The sequence below is a fragment of the Podarcis gaigeae genome (assembly GCF_964106915.1).
Source record: "Podarcis gaigeae genome assembly, chromosome: 11".
Lineage (NCBI taxonomy): Eukaryota > Metazoa > Chordata > Lepidosauria > Squamata > Lacertidae > Podarcis > Podarcis gaigeae.
In genome coordinates this window covers 37,232,279-37,251,350 of record NC_139687.1, presented here as the reverse complement: position 1 = coordinate 37,251,350, position 19,072 = coordinate 37,232,279, and the positions used below count along the sequence as shown (strand labels likewise).

At 41.9% G+C, this 19,072-nt stretch overlaps 1 protein-coding gene across 1 annotated transcript in view; it reads left to right on the top strand.

Moving 5' to 3' along the window:
* The window catches only part of ARSB (arylsulfatase B), a 74,235-nt gene that overhangs the window by 486 nt on the left and 54,677 nt on the right, over positions 1-19,072 (top strand). The window contains exons 2-4 of the mRNA XM_083703596.1: positions 7,694-7,880; positions 11,173-11,363; positions 13,255-13,462. Coding sequence (XP_083559722.1) covers positions 7,694-7,880; positions 11,173-11,363; positions 13,255-13,462 — 586 coding nt within the window. The remainder of the gene's footprint in view (positions 1-7,693; positions 7,881-11,172; positions 11,364-13,254; positions 13,463-19,072) is intronic.

Below are 19,072 nucleotides of genomic sequence, written 5' to 3'. Positions count from 1 at the left end.
TCTCTCCCTTGCCGTCGGTGGATTCCTGTGAGAATCTAAGCCTAACTTTCTAGCCCTCGCGGTTGCAGTTCGAATGAGTGGTTTCTAAAACTTAGGAACTGCTGAGGTCTTTGCGTATTGACCCATCTTAATTATCAGGGATATGTAATTCTTTTTTCTGATTTGAAAGTCACGCCCAAATCATGAGAGCGCTTCATTCGTGTAGCGCGTCACGTGTGTTTATGTCTATCCAGCAACATGACGAGCTACACTCAAAAAGAGTCACGTCAGTTTCCTGTCAGAGCTGACTGACCATCTGAAATAAGGTTGAGGTTTGGGGGTTGTATTTCTGGGCAACGTATTTCTAGTTTTCTTTGCCCGTTGTTCTAAAAGTTATTAGCTCTTAACATTGAGAGGGCCAATATTCCCCTTCCGGCCCGTATGCCCTGTAAACCTTAGCCCAATGATATATCTTGCAAAAATGCACAACGAATTCCTAGTACTGTATTGTTTTCCTAGTGCAAAGATACCATAGGAATAGATAATTATCTGGTTTGGGGAGACCTCTAGTGGCTGTTTAATATGCATTTCAGTAAGAGGTCAGGGTTGTGTCTTTTGTAAACTTCTATAATTTGTTAGGGAATGCAACATGTAATAATGAATATACTTTATTTTTGCATATCAGCAAGCAGTGTTTTCCAGTGAACAACATATATTTTTAAGGGAAGGAGGAGCCACAAAGCTCCTTTCGGTTTGCATGTCAGCATCATGAATGAAACATTTTATCAGCAGAGCTGAGAAAGGAAACAGCTGATTAAAATTTAGCCTTCTCGCCTCAAGTTTCAGCGGCTGCCTCAGATCTAACTGACTTTCTATCTGAAGAAGTGTGCATGCACACGAAAGCTCATACCAAGAACTAACTCAGTTGGTCTTTAAGGTGCTACTGGAAGGAATATTTTTTGTTTTGACTATGGCAGACCAACACGGCTACCTATCTGTAACTGACTTTCTATTTGTGGGTATTTCCTGCTGCCTATGATTCTGGGATTATCTCATAAAGTGGATGTGTGCCAATCACTCCGCTAGGAAGCCTGGTGTTTGGATTTGGGGCAGGGGTGCAGGGAGAAAGCAAAAGAAAGGATGCAACTGGTGGCATTTCTTGCAGAAGCCCATATTGTAGCAAACCGATTGAATTCTAAAGTGCTGCAACACTCACGCTCCTTTACCTTATCCTGCTGGCAACGGAAACTGCTTACACAAGCAGATGCTACTGTTAGCTAGTCCTACCACAGGCTGGACACTATTCAAGCTGTTGTTAGGCAACCTGGAGAATTAGTTCTGGGACTGCATCTCATTCTTTAGCAGCAGTGAGGAGGAACTTTAGTTAAGCGACAGAGGGTATGCTTTGCATCCACAAGGTCCCAGGTTCAATCCCTGCCTTCTTTAGTTAAAAGAATCAGGAAGCAACTGATGTGAAAGCTCCCTGCCTGGGACGGCAAAAAGCTGCCACCAATCAGAGGAGGCTTCATTTGGACGTAATGATAAACCATGCTGAAGCCCTGCTTTGTTTTACAAACCATGAGTTGCCCCACAGATTATCAAACAAACCAAAAGTCTTCGAAGTTTGGTTTGTTTTCCAGCTGCTACTGTTAGCCAGTTTTCCAGCTGCTCCTGCATCCTGCCTTTGTAGTTTGGTGAGCTTGGGTGGTCATATAAATTGTGGTTAAGGAAAAGTGCTCAGTTTGCCATGTTTAAAAGAAACTAAGCTATGAGCCAATAACTGTGGTTTCAGATCATGGTTTTGTAGGTAATAGACAAAACAAAGTTCAGCTGCTGGGCAGTGTTCACACATAATGCTGTGCCATGGTTTAATAAACCATGCCCTAGTGTTATGTGCAAAACAGGGCAATGAATATTGTTTAAATCACAACCTTCCTTATGCAAGATTGCAAACCCACCTATAAATTGAGAATATAAGCCTGATTAAGATGGTTGGTGCAACCAGTCATTTGACTGGTGATGAAGGAGGTCGATTCCAGCCCCCTGCCTTCTCCAAACATATTGTCCTGGCAGCATTAGCTATATGGATTGACAGATGGCACACACAAAGGAAGAAGGATTGGAGCCTTTGATTTCTTATGACAATAGAGTTGTTCATAGTTAGGACTCTGTATGCTACTTGCAGTTCATTCATTCATCAATGACCAATTTGAGAAAAGGAGAACTTAAACTATGCCCCATCTCTTTCACACTCTGGAAAGCTCTATAGCTTAGGATGGGCCTGTAGCTCAATATTAGAGCATCTGCTCTGCTTGCATAATAGTCCAAGTTCAGTCCCCGGTATTTCTAGTCAGGACTGAGGGAGTTCCCTGTCTGAAACGCTGGAAAGTTTCCAACAGTCAATGTAGCTAGTGCTGAGCTACATGTCAGCGTCTGATTGGTAGGCAAATGCATGCACAACCTTTACTACTTGCAACTATCTCTGCTGTGGAGCTTCTATTCCTTTCCCCCCAACTTTTGGGGTTTATTAGCCCAAACATCAAGGTGTTTTTTTTTTGGTTTTTTTTTTTTGCAAGGGTTATCCAATTGCTTTGCAGCTGCAAATTCAGATCCAAGTAGCAGTAGTACAGGAACAGGTAATAGTTAACATGAGATACAACATTGCTTTTAAAAAAATATATTCATGAGTACTAAGTTGCTATTTCTCAAATATGTCTCTGACTTTGTTAATATTGCAACTCAGGGACACAGCGTGAGTCCCCCACCCCTGCAAAGGGTTTTGCAGACATGTCGTGAAAGGGCCAGCAGTGTCCCCATCTTCAAGACTAACCACAAAGCCACTTCCTTCCCCCCTCTCCTCCCGATCTTTAGTAGATATAATTCACCATTCCTAGCACAGGTGCCGTACTGTTATTTTCATAAAGGAATGAATGTAATACATGTTTCTCTTTTTAAAACTCATTTGCTCAATTCATTATGCAGTTATTTCTTTTAGATATAGGCCTTTCACAAATTGTGTTTTGTTTTATCTGTGATCCATAACCTACTTTGCTACTTTGCTTTTCTCCCTGCGGTTAATCACTCTTTACAGTCTTTGAAGAAGATCATAGCCAGAGGCTAAATATTTGACCATATGTTCTCCTTATCTACTCCTGCATTTTTCCTATTTCAGTAGGTTTTAAAAACAAAATATTTTCTAGATAGGAGTTGTTCTGGTAAGACCTTGTAAGCCATAAGAGACTCTGCTACTGGGACATTTGGGGAAATGTTCTACAGCAGCCCTATGGTTCCTGATACTGGATATGCAGCATTTTTCACCAGTCATGACCGGGTGACTTGAGAAATCAATAGGGGCCTGGCTGGTTCTACATACCCTTTACTTCAGCTTCCTTGGATTCCCTAATTAGGCTGGGAACAATACAGATTTCTTGCCTTGGACCATGTCTTCTTCTGGCTCTTTGATCTTCATCTGCCCTGCTGTGATCCCAGCCTATTCCATCCTGACTGGGCTTTGGTGACCCAGTTATTTCATGATGTGTAGAGATGTCTTAGACTTTTGCTTTTGTATCAGTAACTAGTGGTCAGTTGCTATGATAGCAAGGGAAGGAGAGCTGGTATATCTGGAAGAAGTCCTGGAGGGCACCTCACCACCCTGATTTGCTCCCCAGCTGAAATGAAAGGTAGTCATCTCATATTTCCTAATAGTGACCCAGAGGGCAATTTTATTTCCTCTTATGTTTTAAGTATAGGGTAGTGGTTTCTTCACAAGGATGTTCTGTGTTCTACATCCACTCTTTGAAGCATGAGGCCTCTGAACACTTGCAAGGAATCACAGTTGGGGAGAGACCTGTTACATCCAGTTCCCACTTTAATAAATTGGTACCTCGGGTTAAGTACTTAATTCGTTCCGGAGGTCTGTTCTTAACCTGAAACTGTTCTTAACCTGAAGCACCACTTTAGCTAATGGGGCCTCCTGCTGCTGCCATGCCATTGGAGCACGATTTCTGTTCTCATCCTGAAGCAAAGTTCTTAACCCGAGATACTATTTCTGGGTTAGCGGAGTCTGTAGCCTGAAGTGTATGTAACCCAAGGTACCACTATATATTAGCAACACCAATCAGCCCTGCAGCATGAAACAGAAAAAAACCTCCTAATCTTGCTCACCTATGATGTGCACATTTAATTCCTGTCTCTCACACAGGAGGGCAGATTCTACCAACAGGCTCTCCCTGGGGGTAGAAACCAATTCTATCTTCCTGAAGCCAGCAGACAAAATATGTATTGAAACCCATATTATAATAGCCAGAGCCTGAAGAAGAAAGAATAGAAATGTGCTACAAACCTGGCATACAGCACTCATTTCCCTCCTGTCTCCCACCCAGAGGAAAGAGATCAATGGCAACAGGTCCTCACCTGGAACATGAAGCAATTTCCATTCTCCTTCCACTAGTTTCCCCACCAGCAGATAATAAAAATTCTACACAACTCATATAAGCTAGGAGGTTGCAGAAAAATGTGGAGTTATACAACTTCATATTTTTATATGTCTAGCTTAAAACAACAGGTCAACAGAACCTTGTGATGTCCCCAAAGAGACAGATCCATTTGGTGTCTTCCCTTTGGGGTTGACCCTTTGGGGTGGCCCCACCCTCACTCTGCCTGGTGTTAGCCTCTCACATCATATGAGCTGGATGCTTTATAGCTGAATATTCTTCCCATGAGCATCTGAGTGGGCACGGTGAGAATGGGAGGCTCGACTAGATAGACATTTGGCTTGATCAACAAGGCTCTCTTTTTGTTCTTTCATGGGAGCACATGGCTAGTTTGAGCCCTTTTATTTCAGCCAGTCTGTCCATAAATTGAAAACCTGGGGAATGAGACAAGGTAAGTACAGTGATCTTTCTCTCCTCTGTCTAAGGAGCCTTTGTGTGCGCGCGCTCTCTCTCTCTCTTTAGTTCACCTTTTTGTTTTGGTTGATACAAAAGGGGGGGAAAGCTAATTTAAAACATTAGTAGTAAAAAACAGTCTGGGGTGTTAGCCATTCCTGTTGCTCATCCCCCTTGTCTTGCTAAAACTGCCCTATAGTTTCATATATATTTTCAGAGCTTTTTATTTCCTGAAAGGAAGCCATCTATGTCAATTCAGCCTGGCCATCTGCTTTCCAATCAGAAATGGAAATTTATATTTTACTGCACTGGCAAGTGATATTGACCGCCCCTGTCAGTTGCTCATGAAAACCTGCTGCCAGGTGCTTTTCACCCTCCCTAGCAAGCGGCACTCCATTTCCATCGCTGGTAGGGCAGGCTAGAGAATTTGCGGGGAACAGTGGACGATTTTGAAAAAATTTAAAATACCTTTTTTTTTTTTTACATGAAAAGAGCCCAATGGAAAATATGTCTTGCTTGGTTCCCAGTTCATAGCCATTTTCAAAAATCACCTAAAGAAAGATTAATCCTGTGATCTTATTGACGTTAGTCCTCTGCTATTCCTTCCTTACACTTGATCATAAATCTGTTGTTAGATCACCGTTCAGAGTTGCATGTGACAGTTTTGAAGATTTTCGTATTAACCTTCTCACAAGTATAAGAAAACCAGAAGACTAGAGCACCTTCATAGTGTTTTTTAAATGTGCAATACATATTTGACAGTGATTTTTGTGCAAAGATATGTAAATTGATGCTTTGCTTTCTTTAGAATTTTTAATAAATCTGGCTGTTCATGAAACTCATCTTTGCTGTCTCTAGATGGTTGGTGGGTCATCTGTTAAGGAAGTCAAATAATGCATTTGGGCTTTCTGGCAATAACAGTGAATTTTCTTTTCAGATTATATTTCCATTTTATGTTTATGTTCAGTTTCAGTAGCTCCCTTGATTCTTTGCTTTCTAAAGCCAGCTAGAATCCTCCATTTGGGTAATCTTCAAGCTCACTGGTTCTTCTGATTATTATGTTTGGCTGGCAAAAATCTCCTCATTTTGCTAGATGATATAATTTTGGCTAATTATGATACATTTGGTATTCCTCTTTTAAGAACTGCCTTCCAAAATAGCTTAATGAAACCATGACTGGAAAAATTAGATACAAGTATTTGTCATTTCTGTGGTTAGTGGTTCAGAAGCTGGAAACAGATTTTGCATTTAATTGAAGCTTGCAACTTTGGGGAGGACTTTGAGAGAAGCGCAAAACATTTCGCAAGTGTATGTTGTAATGTTGTACAGGTGTACGTGGCATTTGATGGAGGAGTTGAATGCAAAGTGTTAGGGAACAGAATGTTTTAATAGTCCTGCATGTGGCAGATTTGATGATCATGAGATTCTGTTTTGAATAGTAATCAGATTCCAACTTTAGGAAGGCCACAAAACTTCATTCCCTCTTCATGACTGAAAGCAGTGATGGCCTACAGCAACATGGGGGAGCCACCATACCTCAGGTCTAATTTGGTTATTAACACCATTTGAAGCAAACTGTGCCCGTATGTGATCATATGATGTCAGAAGCAAAGCTCTGTCATCTCCAATCTAAGCTCTAAGGGCAAAGTTGGAAATAAGGGATCTATTGTCTCCCATCTTAGCACTAAGCATTACAGCTCTGAGAACAGAGAGAAACCTGTGCCTGCCACCAGCTTGACATTAGAATTGCCTGTTGTCATATGATGCCAGGTGATTGACATATGAATAGCCTTGCCCACCTGTCAACAGTGGCCTGCAGAGGGTGGGCAAATTCTGGATCCAACCTTTGGGCTGCAAAGGTTTTCCGGAGGTTGAGTAACTTACTGTGGGCCCCATTCTATGCAGACATTTGTACCCTTTTGTGCTCTGTCACTGGGTGCAAGTCAACATTGCACAATTACTGATGTTCCACCTGCACAAGCATATCAGCTTGCCAGACAGAATGAACCCCCATTTCCTTCCGTGTGCTGTTCTGGACCTACTCTGTTCTCCAGACCCACTCAGGGCCAATTTCAGTCAGCACACAGTGGAGAAGGGGTGGGGAGAAGCACAAATGTTCAAGCGGAAACCCTTACACAGGGGAGGAGCCCTCTGAATCAGGTCAAAGGTCCATCTAGTCCAGCATCCTGTGCCTAAAGATAGGTAATAAAGGCACCAGGCGAGCCTCCCTGGGGAGAGCATTCTACAAGCGGAGAATCACCACAGGAAAGTCCTATTCTTGAGTTGCCACCCTCTGGACCTCTCATGGAGGAGGTGCTTGAAGAAGGGTCTCAGATGGTGATTGCAGGATCTGGGTTCGTTCATATGGAGAGAGGCAGTCCTTGAGATATTGCGGTCCTCCATGAGGACACTGACCAGGGAGTAAACTCCGCTGAGCACAGTGGAGCTTGCTTCTAAGAAAACATTTATTAGAATGGCGCTGTTGAGCATCCTTCAGTTGGGTGACAGCTCCGTTTTCAAGCCGCACCGGGTACCTTTCCCCCATAACTCCTATGTGGCAGTTCTGTGTTTTGCTTCCTTTCATTTGGATTCATAGCCTAGATGTCCTGCAAATGTACACCAATTACTTTTAAGTGATTTCCCACCCTGCACACAGTTGCTGCTTATTTTTCAGTATTTCTAAGATGTGATGTAAAGTTTCATTATTGATCTGGGTATGTTAGATTTGTTTTCCTCTAAATATGAACATGTTGCTGTGCAGATAGCGCTGCCTGCGCACCAGAAAATTATGGTGTAACCGATGTGTAAGGTACATTTGTTTTCATTAGATCCATACAGGTTTACAGCATGAAATAATTTGGCCGTGTCAGCCCAGCTGTGTCCCACTGCATGAAAAACTCCTGCCTGAGCTACTTAAAGAGGCAGGATATGTTACCCACATGGTGGGAAAGTGGCATTTAGGAATGTACAGAAAAGAATGCCTTCCAACCCGCAGAGGATTTGATACTTACTTTGGTAAGTGACGTTTACTTTATTCCTCCTTTGTTTTCATTGGATGGTCCAGCAGTCAATAATTTGTTCTGGCTTAGTAAGAACGTAAGATAGCCTGCTGGTTCATCCCAGTGGCTGATCTAGTCCAGCATCCTGTTCTCACAGTGGCCAATCAGATATCTGTGGAAAGCCTGAAAACAGAACCTGAGCACAAGAGCAGTCTCCCCACTTGTGACTCCCAGCTACTGTCACTCAGAGGCATCAGAGGTATAACTTAGCTATCAAGGCTAACATTTTCCTTAAAGCAGCGTTTCCCAACCTAGTGGCTTCCAGATGTTTTGGGCTCCAAATCCCAATTAGCTCATCTTGGAGCATGGCCAGTCATTGGGCCAGGATGATGGGAGCTGTAGTTGAAAACACCTGGATGGTACCAGATTGGGGGAAGCTGCTATGGAGGCTTTGGGGGATGGTGTAACAGCATGAGGAGGACAAAGGCATAAGGTGCTAATTTCTACCGAGTACAGAAGTCTGATGCATCAGGGATGTTGCCTTGTTCTGCCTCTGAGATAATGATTTCTCAAAAGTTGTTGCAGGGGCCTTTTGTCACCATGGAGGCATTGACTTGTGTCACTGGTTTGTATCTGCGATACCAGATACCAGAACAAGAATCACAGCTGAAGGACTCTGTATTCAGAAAACCTAAGCTGGGGAATTAGAGCTTGTGTTCTATCACTAAGTTATGTCCAACTTATAACCTCTCTGTGGCATGGAATTTTCTGGATGTGAAGCGCTGGATGGGATGAGTTGAAATGATGAGTTTTGTATGGTGGATTAAGTGAAAAGAAAAATAATAGCATACAATGTAAATGCATGGAATGTATGAAATACTGAATAGATTTGATTTTTCTTCTGCCTTCCATTCAGAAATAAGAGAAAATGTGTATGGAACACATTTATAGTACAGGAAATGTCTCTGTCTCCCAGAAACAATATTGTCACATGCTTGTGGAGCAGAAATTGCCTGCTTTTTACTGGGCTCTTGTTGGCTGTCTTCAGGGACCATGTGTCTTTGTTCTTGGTTTGTTCCATCATTTTACTATTATGGATGGCCATGCAAATGAGTTATGAATTATAATGAAAATCTTGGGTGCAGTCCAACCAAGGGCATTGCTAAATCCTTAAAAGCCTAAAGGCACAGGACCGTGACACAGATTTGCATAACATTTGCAGATGCTAATTTATATGTATAGATTTAGGCTGACTGTCAGGGAAAATCGCTTAATAAGCAAGTTAAAAATCACAAAATGTAAGTTTTTTTAAAGGGAAAGAGGTAGGATATATGGGGCATGGTGCAAAAGACTTCGGCTCAGGTCCCCAGGGCCATACCTTTACAACAGAATCCAGCAGAAGAGACTCAGTTAGTGGACTAGATTCCTCCCTGCCCCACCTTCAGCCTCCTGCATGCCCTAAAAATCTATTGAAGGAGCATGGGGGCAGGAGGAAGAGGAGAAGGGCAAGCCCCATTGCATAAGCAGAAGTCTCCTGCAACACTGGATGTCACACATTGATTGCAAACTGATAATCAGTTGTCAAAGAAATAAGCAACTATCTGACTTTTAGAAGACATCTGTTTTTAATGTTTGATGTTTTATTGTGTTTTTAAAATTCTGTTGGGAGCCACCCAGAGTGGCTGGGGAAACACAGCCAGATGGGCAGGGTATAAATTATTGTTGTTGTTGTTATTATTGTTATTATTGTTATTATTTTATTTATTATAGAGCTGGATGTGGGAATTTAAGATAGTAGGATCTGAACCTTGCAAAGACAAGGGAAGACTGACTTGGGTACAATAGCCATAATGGTCAAATTGAGGGGTTCCCCCCAATACAATTTTGAAAGACAATAAAATGCATTGTAGTATTTCCCCTTTTGTATAGAAATGTGCATTTTTCACAGTTAACACAAGCTCCTTACACAATGTTGTTTCAGTGTTGTCAGGTGCAATTCCAGAAAAAAATAAAAAAATTGGAAACGTCAAAGGCCATGTTTAGGTAACTGAGGGTGTAACCCATGCTATATTGTGGCATTGGTACACTGCTAATTTTAATTACGGTATCTTTTGAATGTTTAATATCTGTTTTTGCCTACCTTTTATTGATAATTCTGTTTTTGTTTGTAATAAAATCTCTAAATTATTTAAAATCAAGTGGCATAAACATTTTGTTAAATATAATAAAGAAATATAGGACTTTCATTTGCTCGGTGTGACTGCAAACCGGAGGAGCTGCCTATTAACTCTTACTATCCATTGGTGTTAACCCTGATTTGTGTATTTGTGTCTGTTAAATGGCACTAATTTGTGGCAAGCTAGCTGCAGAAGGATTTTATTTGGAAATCCTTCTGTTCTGTTTGGAAATGGGGATACTTTATTCTGGAGAGACTGTCTCACTCACCAGTTGGTGTCAGCAGGAGATTGGGAATGTTTGAATAGCTTGCATGAAAAATACTCTTTGCAACATAGAAATAGCTTAGTAATTCTACCTTCAGCTGCAAGAATTATTATAGGGTTTTTGTTTTGTTTTGTGTTATCTTGGCTGCTGTGGCTTTTCATCTTTGACGTTCCATCATTTCAGTTTCAAAATCTCTCATGCACTTGCCAATTTAAAAGCATCATTGGACTCCTATTAACCATGCAAGCATGGAAGCAGATGTTAACGGTTTTTGTTTTTAGTTTTTTAATGGTGGGGATGAGAGAGTTTGCCAAATGATTTGTTGACTTGTTTTATAAAAACAATCCTATTTAGTCCTGGTATTCCGCCCCCTCCCGCAGGTGTACCAGACCAGGTAAATTCCTCCTTTTTACTGACTTGCAAATCTTACTGCCATTCTGCTTTTAAAGACTCTTCTACTGAAATTGTCACAGGCATGATTATCTGTTGATTTCTTGGTGGTGGTTTCCTGTTTGTGGAATGCCCTCCCTGGCGAGGCATGTCTCCCTCCCTCATTATTGGCTTTCAATATAAATTTTAAAACATTCCTGTTTATCCAGGCTGAAGGATACTGACCATGGCAACCATGAAATTTGCAGCTTTGAGGGTATGTGATGGTTTTTAAAAGGTTTAGATACTCTAAAAGTTTTAGAATGTTTTTTTATTTTGCTTGCTAATGTTTTAAATATGTTTTATTTTAAATTGTATTGTTTAAACATTTTGATGTTTGCTTCCTTGGGCTCCTTTGAGGGTGGGAAGAGAAATGTAAAGAGTACATAAATTTAATGAATACATAAAAAGAGAGACTTAATATTTCTCTTTTTTAGGTTACCTTCTTGGAAGTGAAGATTACTATTCTCACGAGCGCTGTGTGCCCATCGAAGCGAAGAACGTAACTCGATGTGCTCTTGATTTTCGAGAGGGAGAAGAAGTTGCAGATGGATTTAAAGACATGTACTCTACTAATGTGTTTACAGAAAGAGCAGTAGATCTTATAGCTAATCACCAGACTGAGAAGGTACAATTCTGTCTCTTTCTTAAAATATAAAGTTGTAATTAATACATTTTGATGCATTTAGGATCAGACGCTTTGGTGCAGCTACCTGTTCTTAGTCCCATTATAGTCGTAAGCTCATAATCGGGAATTTAACAACGTATTAGGCGGAAGACATTGACAGGTCTGTCCTACAAAATAGATCAGAAAGAAACTGAATTCAGTTTCTCAAACATTTTCTTTGGTTTTTCTGCTCCTTGCGTGATAAATTTGATAGAGCAGCTTCAAAATACTGTAATATTAGTTTGTTTAAATCTCGGCGGCAAAACTTGTACCAGTGCTATCTGCTTGCAGCACCTGTGGCTGCCAGTGTGATGTAGTGAATAGTGTTGTGCTTGATGGTTGCATTGGTTCAGTTCCTTCTTCATTCACTGGTTCCCTGTGGCTGTCACTGTGGCTGCAATCCTATACATGGTTGTCTGGTAAACAACCCCCTTTAACTCAGTGGGACCGACTTCACCTGCAAAGGATTTCCACATCACTCTTAGGTCTCTCATTACCTAAGGTTGGTGTGGAGATAAAGTTGGAAGAACCTTATGTATGCTGCCTTTAGGTCCTTGGTAGAAAACCATGTATGTTATTATTAATATTGCATTGATATTATTAATAGCAATACATTGTTAAACCAGGTGATCAATTAGATATTATTATTAAATTTCAGTGCAGTGGTACCTTGGTTCTCAAACAACTTGGTTCTCAAACGCCGAAAACCTGGAAGTAAGTGTTCCGGTTTTTGAATGTTTTTCGGAAGCCAAATGTCCAATGTGGCTGTTGGCTGTTGTTTCCGGGGCACCACCAATCAGAAGCTGCACCTTGGTTTTCGAAGAGACTTCCGGAATAGACTAAGTTTGGCACTTTTGTTTTTGCTATTTGCGTTTTTGTGGCTTTTCGGTTAATTTGTTTTTGTGACTGTGTGGAACCCAGTTCAGCTACTGATTGATTGATTGATTGATTGATTGTGTGACTGTGGAAATGGATAAAAGCCCCCCATCCAAACAATGACTATCATCAGTGCAGGTAAGAAAAAATAATAATTTTTATTTTTATCACCTACAATACTGTCTTATTTATTTTATAGTACAGTACATTGATGATTGCTTTCATTTTATGGATCAATGGTCTTGTTAGATAGTTTTGCATTACTTTCTATGGGAAAGCGCGCCTTGGTTTTGGAATGCTTTGGTTTTGGAATGGACTTCCGGAAAGGATTAAGTTTGAGAACCAAGGTACCACCGAAATGTTAAATATTAACATTATTATTAAATATTAATCTAAACCACTTAATGTTAAACATCTCAAAGCAATAAACAGTAAAAACTATTAATATAAACCACAAAAAGAATTGAAAGATGCAGTACAATACCCTAAGGTACAAACAGGGAGAAGTCCAGCCTTAGTGGCCCAGGAAAAACTGAGAAAAGAAAGTTTCATCTTTAAAAGATGTCTCAGGCAGATTACACAAATAGTACTCCCTGTCCTGTACCACTAATGTAGCATGTCTGACCCAATTACTGGTGTGCCCTGCTCTTAAATATTTCTAGACTTCCCTAATGAAAGCAAAAATTGAATTTGAAGGTCTGCCTGGAGTTAGATCAGCTTATGGCCCTCCAGATGTTGTTGGACAGCAACTCTCATCATCCTTGACCGCTGGCCATTCTGGCTGGGGCCAATGGAGTCTGGCAACATCATAAAAATGGGGATGTCTTCAATTAAATATTCTGTTATCCTTGAGAACTGAAGACAGAAGGCAGGAAGGAAGCCAGCAGTTGCAGCTGGAAGCTTATCGGCCAGTATGCTGATTATGGCATTTAATGATGCGGTCTCTTTTTTTGGTGTTGTGCCTTTTTTGCGACAGCCTCTCTTCCTCTACCTTGCTCTGCAATCAGTCCACGAGCCTCTTCAAGTACCTGAGAAATACATAGAGCCATATTCTTTTATCAAAGACAAAAAGAGACGCAAATATGCGGGAATGGTGTCTATTATGGATGAAGCTGTGGGAAATGTCACTGCAGCCCTGAAGAAGTACGGCCTTTGGAACAACACGGTTCTAATATTTTCTACAGGTAAGATTAACAATTAGATATACGCACATATTATTGGCAATTTTCTGTTGACTATTAAGCTGATTATCTAGCAGGGAAAATGGAGGTTGGGAAAGAATGCCAAAGGCTTACTTGGTATCTGTGTAAGGAATGTAACCCCCCCCCCCAAAAGAAATCGTAAAACTCTTAATAAACCGTCCCTGCAATCCTAAGACACAGCTACCCATTCTGTTGGCTACAACAGAATGCTTCTGTCAGCAGGGGCAGTTGGAGGGGGCTAGGAAAGATTTGTGGGCACCACGTTGGTGACCCCTTGAGAAGAAAAGCAGCCCAGAGCTAAGGCTGCGTCGGTGAGACTCTGCAACCAAAGAACACATGTGCTTCTTCTTTACTTTGTATGACACCTGGGAAAAAAGACCCAAGATGCTTTGCTTTGTTGCAGTCTTGATATGATAGGGCAATTTGCAGCATTTACATTGATAAATACTACTGCAATTAATCCTACTTGTAGCCAAAATTGCAGTGGCAGTTTCCGTGTGCTGCAGGGGGGGGGGGGAGAGGAGTTCTGAAGTGGTGAGCTGGCTCCTTGTGTGAGGCTCGCACAGATGCCGCAGTTTGAGCCTGGGGCCATCTGCATTCCAAGCAGATGCTGTCTGTGCCACTGAGCTATGGCCCTTAGCCTGCTGTTTGTTGTGGCTTCTTAATGTGTACAGTCATACCTCGGGTTAAAGACGCTTCAGGTTGCGTTTTTTGGGGTTGTAGACCGCTGAAACCCGGAAGTACTGGAACAGGTTACTTCCGGGTTTTGGCAATCGCACATGCGCAGAAGGCTAAATCGCGCTTTGCGCATGCGCAGATGTGCTGAATTGCAACCCACACGTGCGCAGACACGCCACTGTGGGTTGCGGACGCTGCAGGTTGCGAATGTGCATCCCACACAGATCACGTTCGCAACCCAAGCGTCCACTGTACCCAGGTAGTCAAATATTATAGTAAACATGCTTCTGTTTTAGTGCTAAATACCGGAAAGTGTGGGAAGCAATAAGTGGGGCTTCCACCTAACAGAGGCTTAACGGTGGCTTGATAGGCAGAAATTCAACAGACTTGCCTGTTCCAGGCAAAAAAATAAAATGATGGGGAAGGGTGATGTACTTTATCATTGCCACAAGAGGGCGCCATAAGATGCGAAGTAGGGCTTCTCTTGTGACAATGATGTTTGATAGAGCCCACATACTAATTTATTTCCACGGTGCATTGTTGGTTCAAAGTGTAGCCCTTTTTACCGCTAACACTAGGAGTTTTCAGCCTTTGTCACAGTGTTCCTCCCAAGGGCAGAAAACAAAACAATCTGTGTACGTCCCCCTCTGCCAACGGCTGCTACAAACTAATCAACATCCTGTTCCTATTTGGCATCCTGGAAAGTGTTTGTGTTGGGCCTTCTTCTGTAGGTGGAAATGCCAGAGAGTAATTTGGTCCTGTGGACAACATGAGCTGATGCAGTACAGTGGTACCTTGGGTTACAGACGCTTCAGGTTACAGACTCCCCTAACCCAGAAATAGTACCTCAGGTTAAGAACTTTGCTTCAGGATGAGAACAGAAATTGCACGGCGGTGGCACGGCAGCAGCAGGAGGCCCCATTAGCTAAAGTGGTGCTTCAGGTTAAGAACAGTTTCAGGTTAAAAACGATTAGACTAGCGTCAGGCTAGGACTGCCGAACCCAAGTTCAAATCACCTCTCAACTGTGAAGCTCACTGTGTGACCCTGAGGCAGTCGCTATGTCTCAGCCCAGCTTTTACCTCACAGGGTTGTTGTGAGGACATAATTGGGGGAACCCATGAGCTGCTTGGGGTTGGATAAAAGTGTAACAGACGTGCATAGAATTACATTTCCTTTTGCCCCTCACCCACACCTGGCGTAACACTTGTATAGTACATTTTAAGTTGCTTACAAAGAGCTACACATACCTTGTCCCAATAATCCTCACAGTATCCATCTGTGGAAGGCTAGCGTGATTATCTCCATATTGTAGGGGATTGTGCGACTGTGGCTGAGAAATTGTGGGTATCTTACAGTCACCTTATGGTTGAGGAAAGATATGAATTGGGACCTGATACAGCCATAGAACCTACCGTATTTTTCGCTCTATAAGACGCACCAGACCACAAGACGCACCTAGTTTTTGGAGGAGGAAAACAAGAAAAAAAATATTCTGAATCGCAGAAGCCAGAACAGCAAGAGGGATCGATGCACAGTGAAAGCAGCAATCCCTCTTGCTGTTCTGGCTTCTGGGATAGCTGTGCAGCCTGCATTCACTCCGTAAGATGCACACACATTTCCCCTTACTTTTTAGGAGGGAAAACATGAGTCTTATAGAGCAAAAAATACGGTACTTCTTCACGTTGCTCCAGTATGAAAACTAATATCTGGGCATCTTTCTGAAACATAGCCTACTCTTTGAGATGGCCTTAGGAGTTCAGAGATAAGTTGGGAAAGGAACTTCTTTTTATTTTGCTCTGAGTCCTCTTTGTTTTTTACTCCTCTTAAAAAAACTCCACTCAGGTTTGGGTGGGCTGTTAATCTAAATAAATAATATAGTGAAATATGTAGAAGTCTAATCCTGAATTGGTTCAATTTCAGCTGAATGATACCAGTATAACAAAAGGTATAATAAAATTATGGTGGCATTGTTTTAAAACAACATATAAGAACTTAAGTAGTTAAATGTGCATATTTCAGAGGACAACAGGTACAAGCCAAGCCTTTTGCTGCTTTGGTGTAAAGACACTAAAATGTTACTGTGTGTAAATATAGTGGAGTGGGGGGGGGGGGGCATCATTGTTTTGCAGAATGAGGCTGAGTTTCCATTTCATTCATTACCAGCTAGCAATTGGTTGACGTATGCCTGGGACCCTACAAAGATCCATATTGTTTGCCCCTAGAGAGAACTGCAGTGTTCTACAGATCCTATGCAACCAGATTAAGATTTGAAATGATGAATTGATTCTTAATATGTGTGACTGGGGAGGAGTTTTGGAGTTCAAACTGAGGACAGCGTTCTTCGCAGATACATACCTTGAGCTGCTTGTGCACAGTGTAGGTCTTTGATGTATTCGTTAAATGTCTGGCATCAGTGGGAGTATAGAGAGGCCCATTCTGCAAGTGATTATAGACAGCATACACACACATCTGTGTGTGCGCACACACGCACGTGCACCCACACCCACAGTGTCTTAAATTGTTCGGTGCATAAGTTCAAGAGTCCAGTTCAATGGGAATGCCAGAGGTCAGAAATCAACTTGCTTGGTTGAGCTATGAATTGGAGCTTTCATAGAGGTTGCATAGCTGTAGTAAATACTATTAATCCTCCCCTTTCATAAGCACTGGAAGAATTCACCCACACAATTAAAAAACTTAATAATGGGGGAAAATGACATGCTTTTATTGCTATCTTTGGCAGCCGGTTCTAAATGCTTCATCCAAGCTGAAGTGTATAGAAGAGCTGTTTCTAGGCTTGCCCCCTGCTTCAATCCAGTCCTCAGCCTTATGCCTTTTTAATAACTAAATGTTTCAGACATTCCATATCAGCACCACCCTCTATAATTCTGGACATATTTAGTCTCCCTTTTATTGTTCCTAATATAGATAGATCAGACTTGTCAGATGGTTCCTTTTTTTCACAGAGGGATTCCAGATGCAGTGTGCCTCTTTCTGCTGGTTGGTTGATATTTATATATTGACATATTACTTCTTGGCCATGTTTGCACATAACAGTAAGCCAGAGTTAAACAAAGTATGGATTACCAGGAATGAGCAAGCACACTAGTACACGTGATTCATACTGTCTCTGCCCTCTTCCTTTTCCCTTTGTTGCACTGGGAGGAAACACATGAGAGTGCTGACTTAGTATTACAGTGGTACCTCTGGATACGCACACCTCTGGTTGCGTATCCTTCAGGATGTGAACGTGGCAAACCTGGAAGTATTTTTCAGGTTTCACTGCACATGCATGCGCAGAAGTGGTCTACCGCCCCATGCACATGCGCAGAAGTGGTCCCTCCGGTTGCGGAAACCTCGGGATCCGACCGGAGCTCTGGAATGGATCCCATCCGCAACTAGATGTACCACTGCACATGCAAACTAGACCTTGTGTCTTGTTTCTCTCCAGACAACCACAAGAGCAAACCAAGAACAAACCATGGTTCGCATGGAATGCTAAGCCGGCAGTCTGGTTTTGTTTTTCCCCTGACATGACAAAAGGTATAGGGTGTGTGTGATTTGAGCAGTGTACACCAGCATGCTTGCTCATTTCTGGTAAGCCATACTTGGTTTAATTCTGGTTTACTGTTATGTATGCACCGGGCTCCTGAGGATGCAAATTCATACTCAGTATGATATTGGCCCTTGGTCTGATCCATCAAGGCTCTTCTTCTCTACTTAAAAGAAAGAAAGAAATGTTGTCTGATTCTGCTCGGTTGCTGCCCAACATTATTTGGAACAAGATTGTGGGTGGGCTAAGTTGTTGCATATATGAAGCGAGGTCTGCTTGTGCAATGAGATTTCCCTCCCTTCTCCCACCCATGGAACGTGGCACCCCCTCAATCTGATCTGCAGGGCTTAATAGGAGCTCTGCCTATGCCAATTTCGAGTGCGTCCGCTCCACCTTCACTCTAGGCGCCATAACTGTTGCTTCATTGCCCTGAGCTCCCTGGAAAACCAAAGTGTGCCTTCATCCACAGAAAGAGGATGCTCTCAGGAGCAATTGTGTCATCTGTCCAAGTTGTTTCTCTAATCCAGAGATCAACCAGGACTTTGAGGCAATAGGGACTTCCCTGGAACAGTCAGAAAGCCATCTAGATCCATTTTGGCTTGATAGGTATCTCCACCCTACTGGAGGTTAGGAGTTCCTGTAGTCTTAAACTTCATCAAATAGATTATTAGGGCCTCACTGTGTGCAGATATGATCCCCTATTTGTTCATTTAGGAATGAGGTTCTTTAGACCAGGGAAACAACAGATAGGAAAAACACCCCTCCCCACCCCCCACACACTGCTTCTCTGCTCCTAATCACCCCCTTCCTCAAAATCAGTTTTGATCCCTCTGTAGAAAGGGTATAAGGGTATTTGAGGTTTCGTTACATGCATGTCTGTGTAATGTGTAGTTAGGCCCCTAAACAGGTTTGTTCCGAAGCAACTTACACTGAAATGGAAACTTGGACTCTTCCAAGTAAATGTGTTTTAGATATATGTTTAGTAAATATGTCTGTCACATTCTTTATTAACTATAGAATTCTGGCCACCACCTCTGTAATATGTCAGTTGTATTAATAAATACTACATTTGGCATATCCTTCTACAAGGATGCCTTAGTTTCTAAATGTTTTTATAATTCCCTGAGAACCTATTTTGTTTTTCTCCTCTATGGAAACAGCTTCACCTTTTGGTGTTCTGCATAATTTCACATGTTCCGTAAATGGTGCAGAATGAGACAGTGAAATGTTAGGACTTGCGACAAGCCTGCTGAGATCTTAAAACCGACAAATGATTTTCTAGTTAATTAATAGCCTGTCTTTTTCTTGACATAGTACAAGCCGATCTGTCACCGCTGCTCAAAAGCTGATTGTGTGCTCTTGT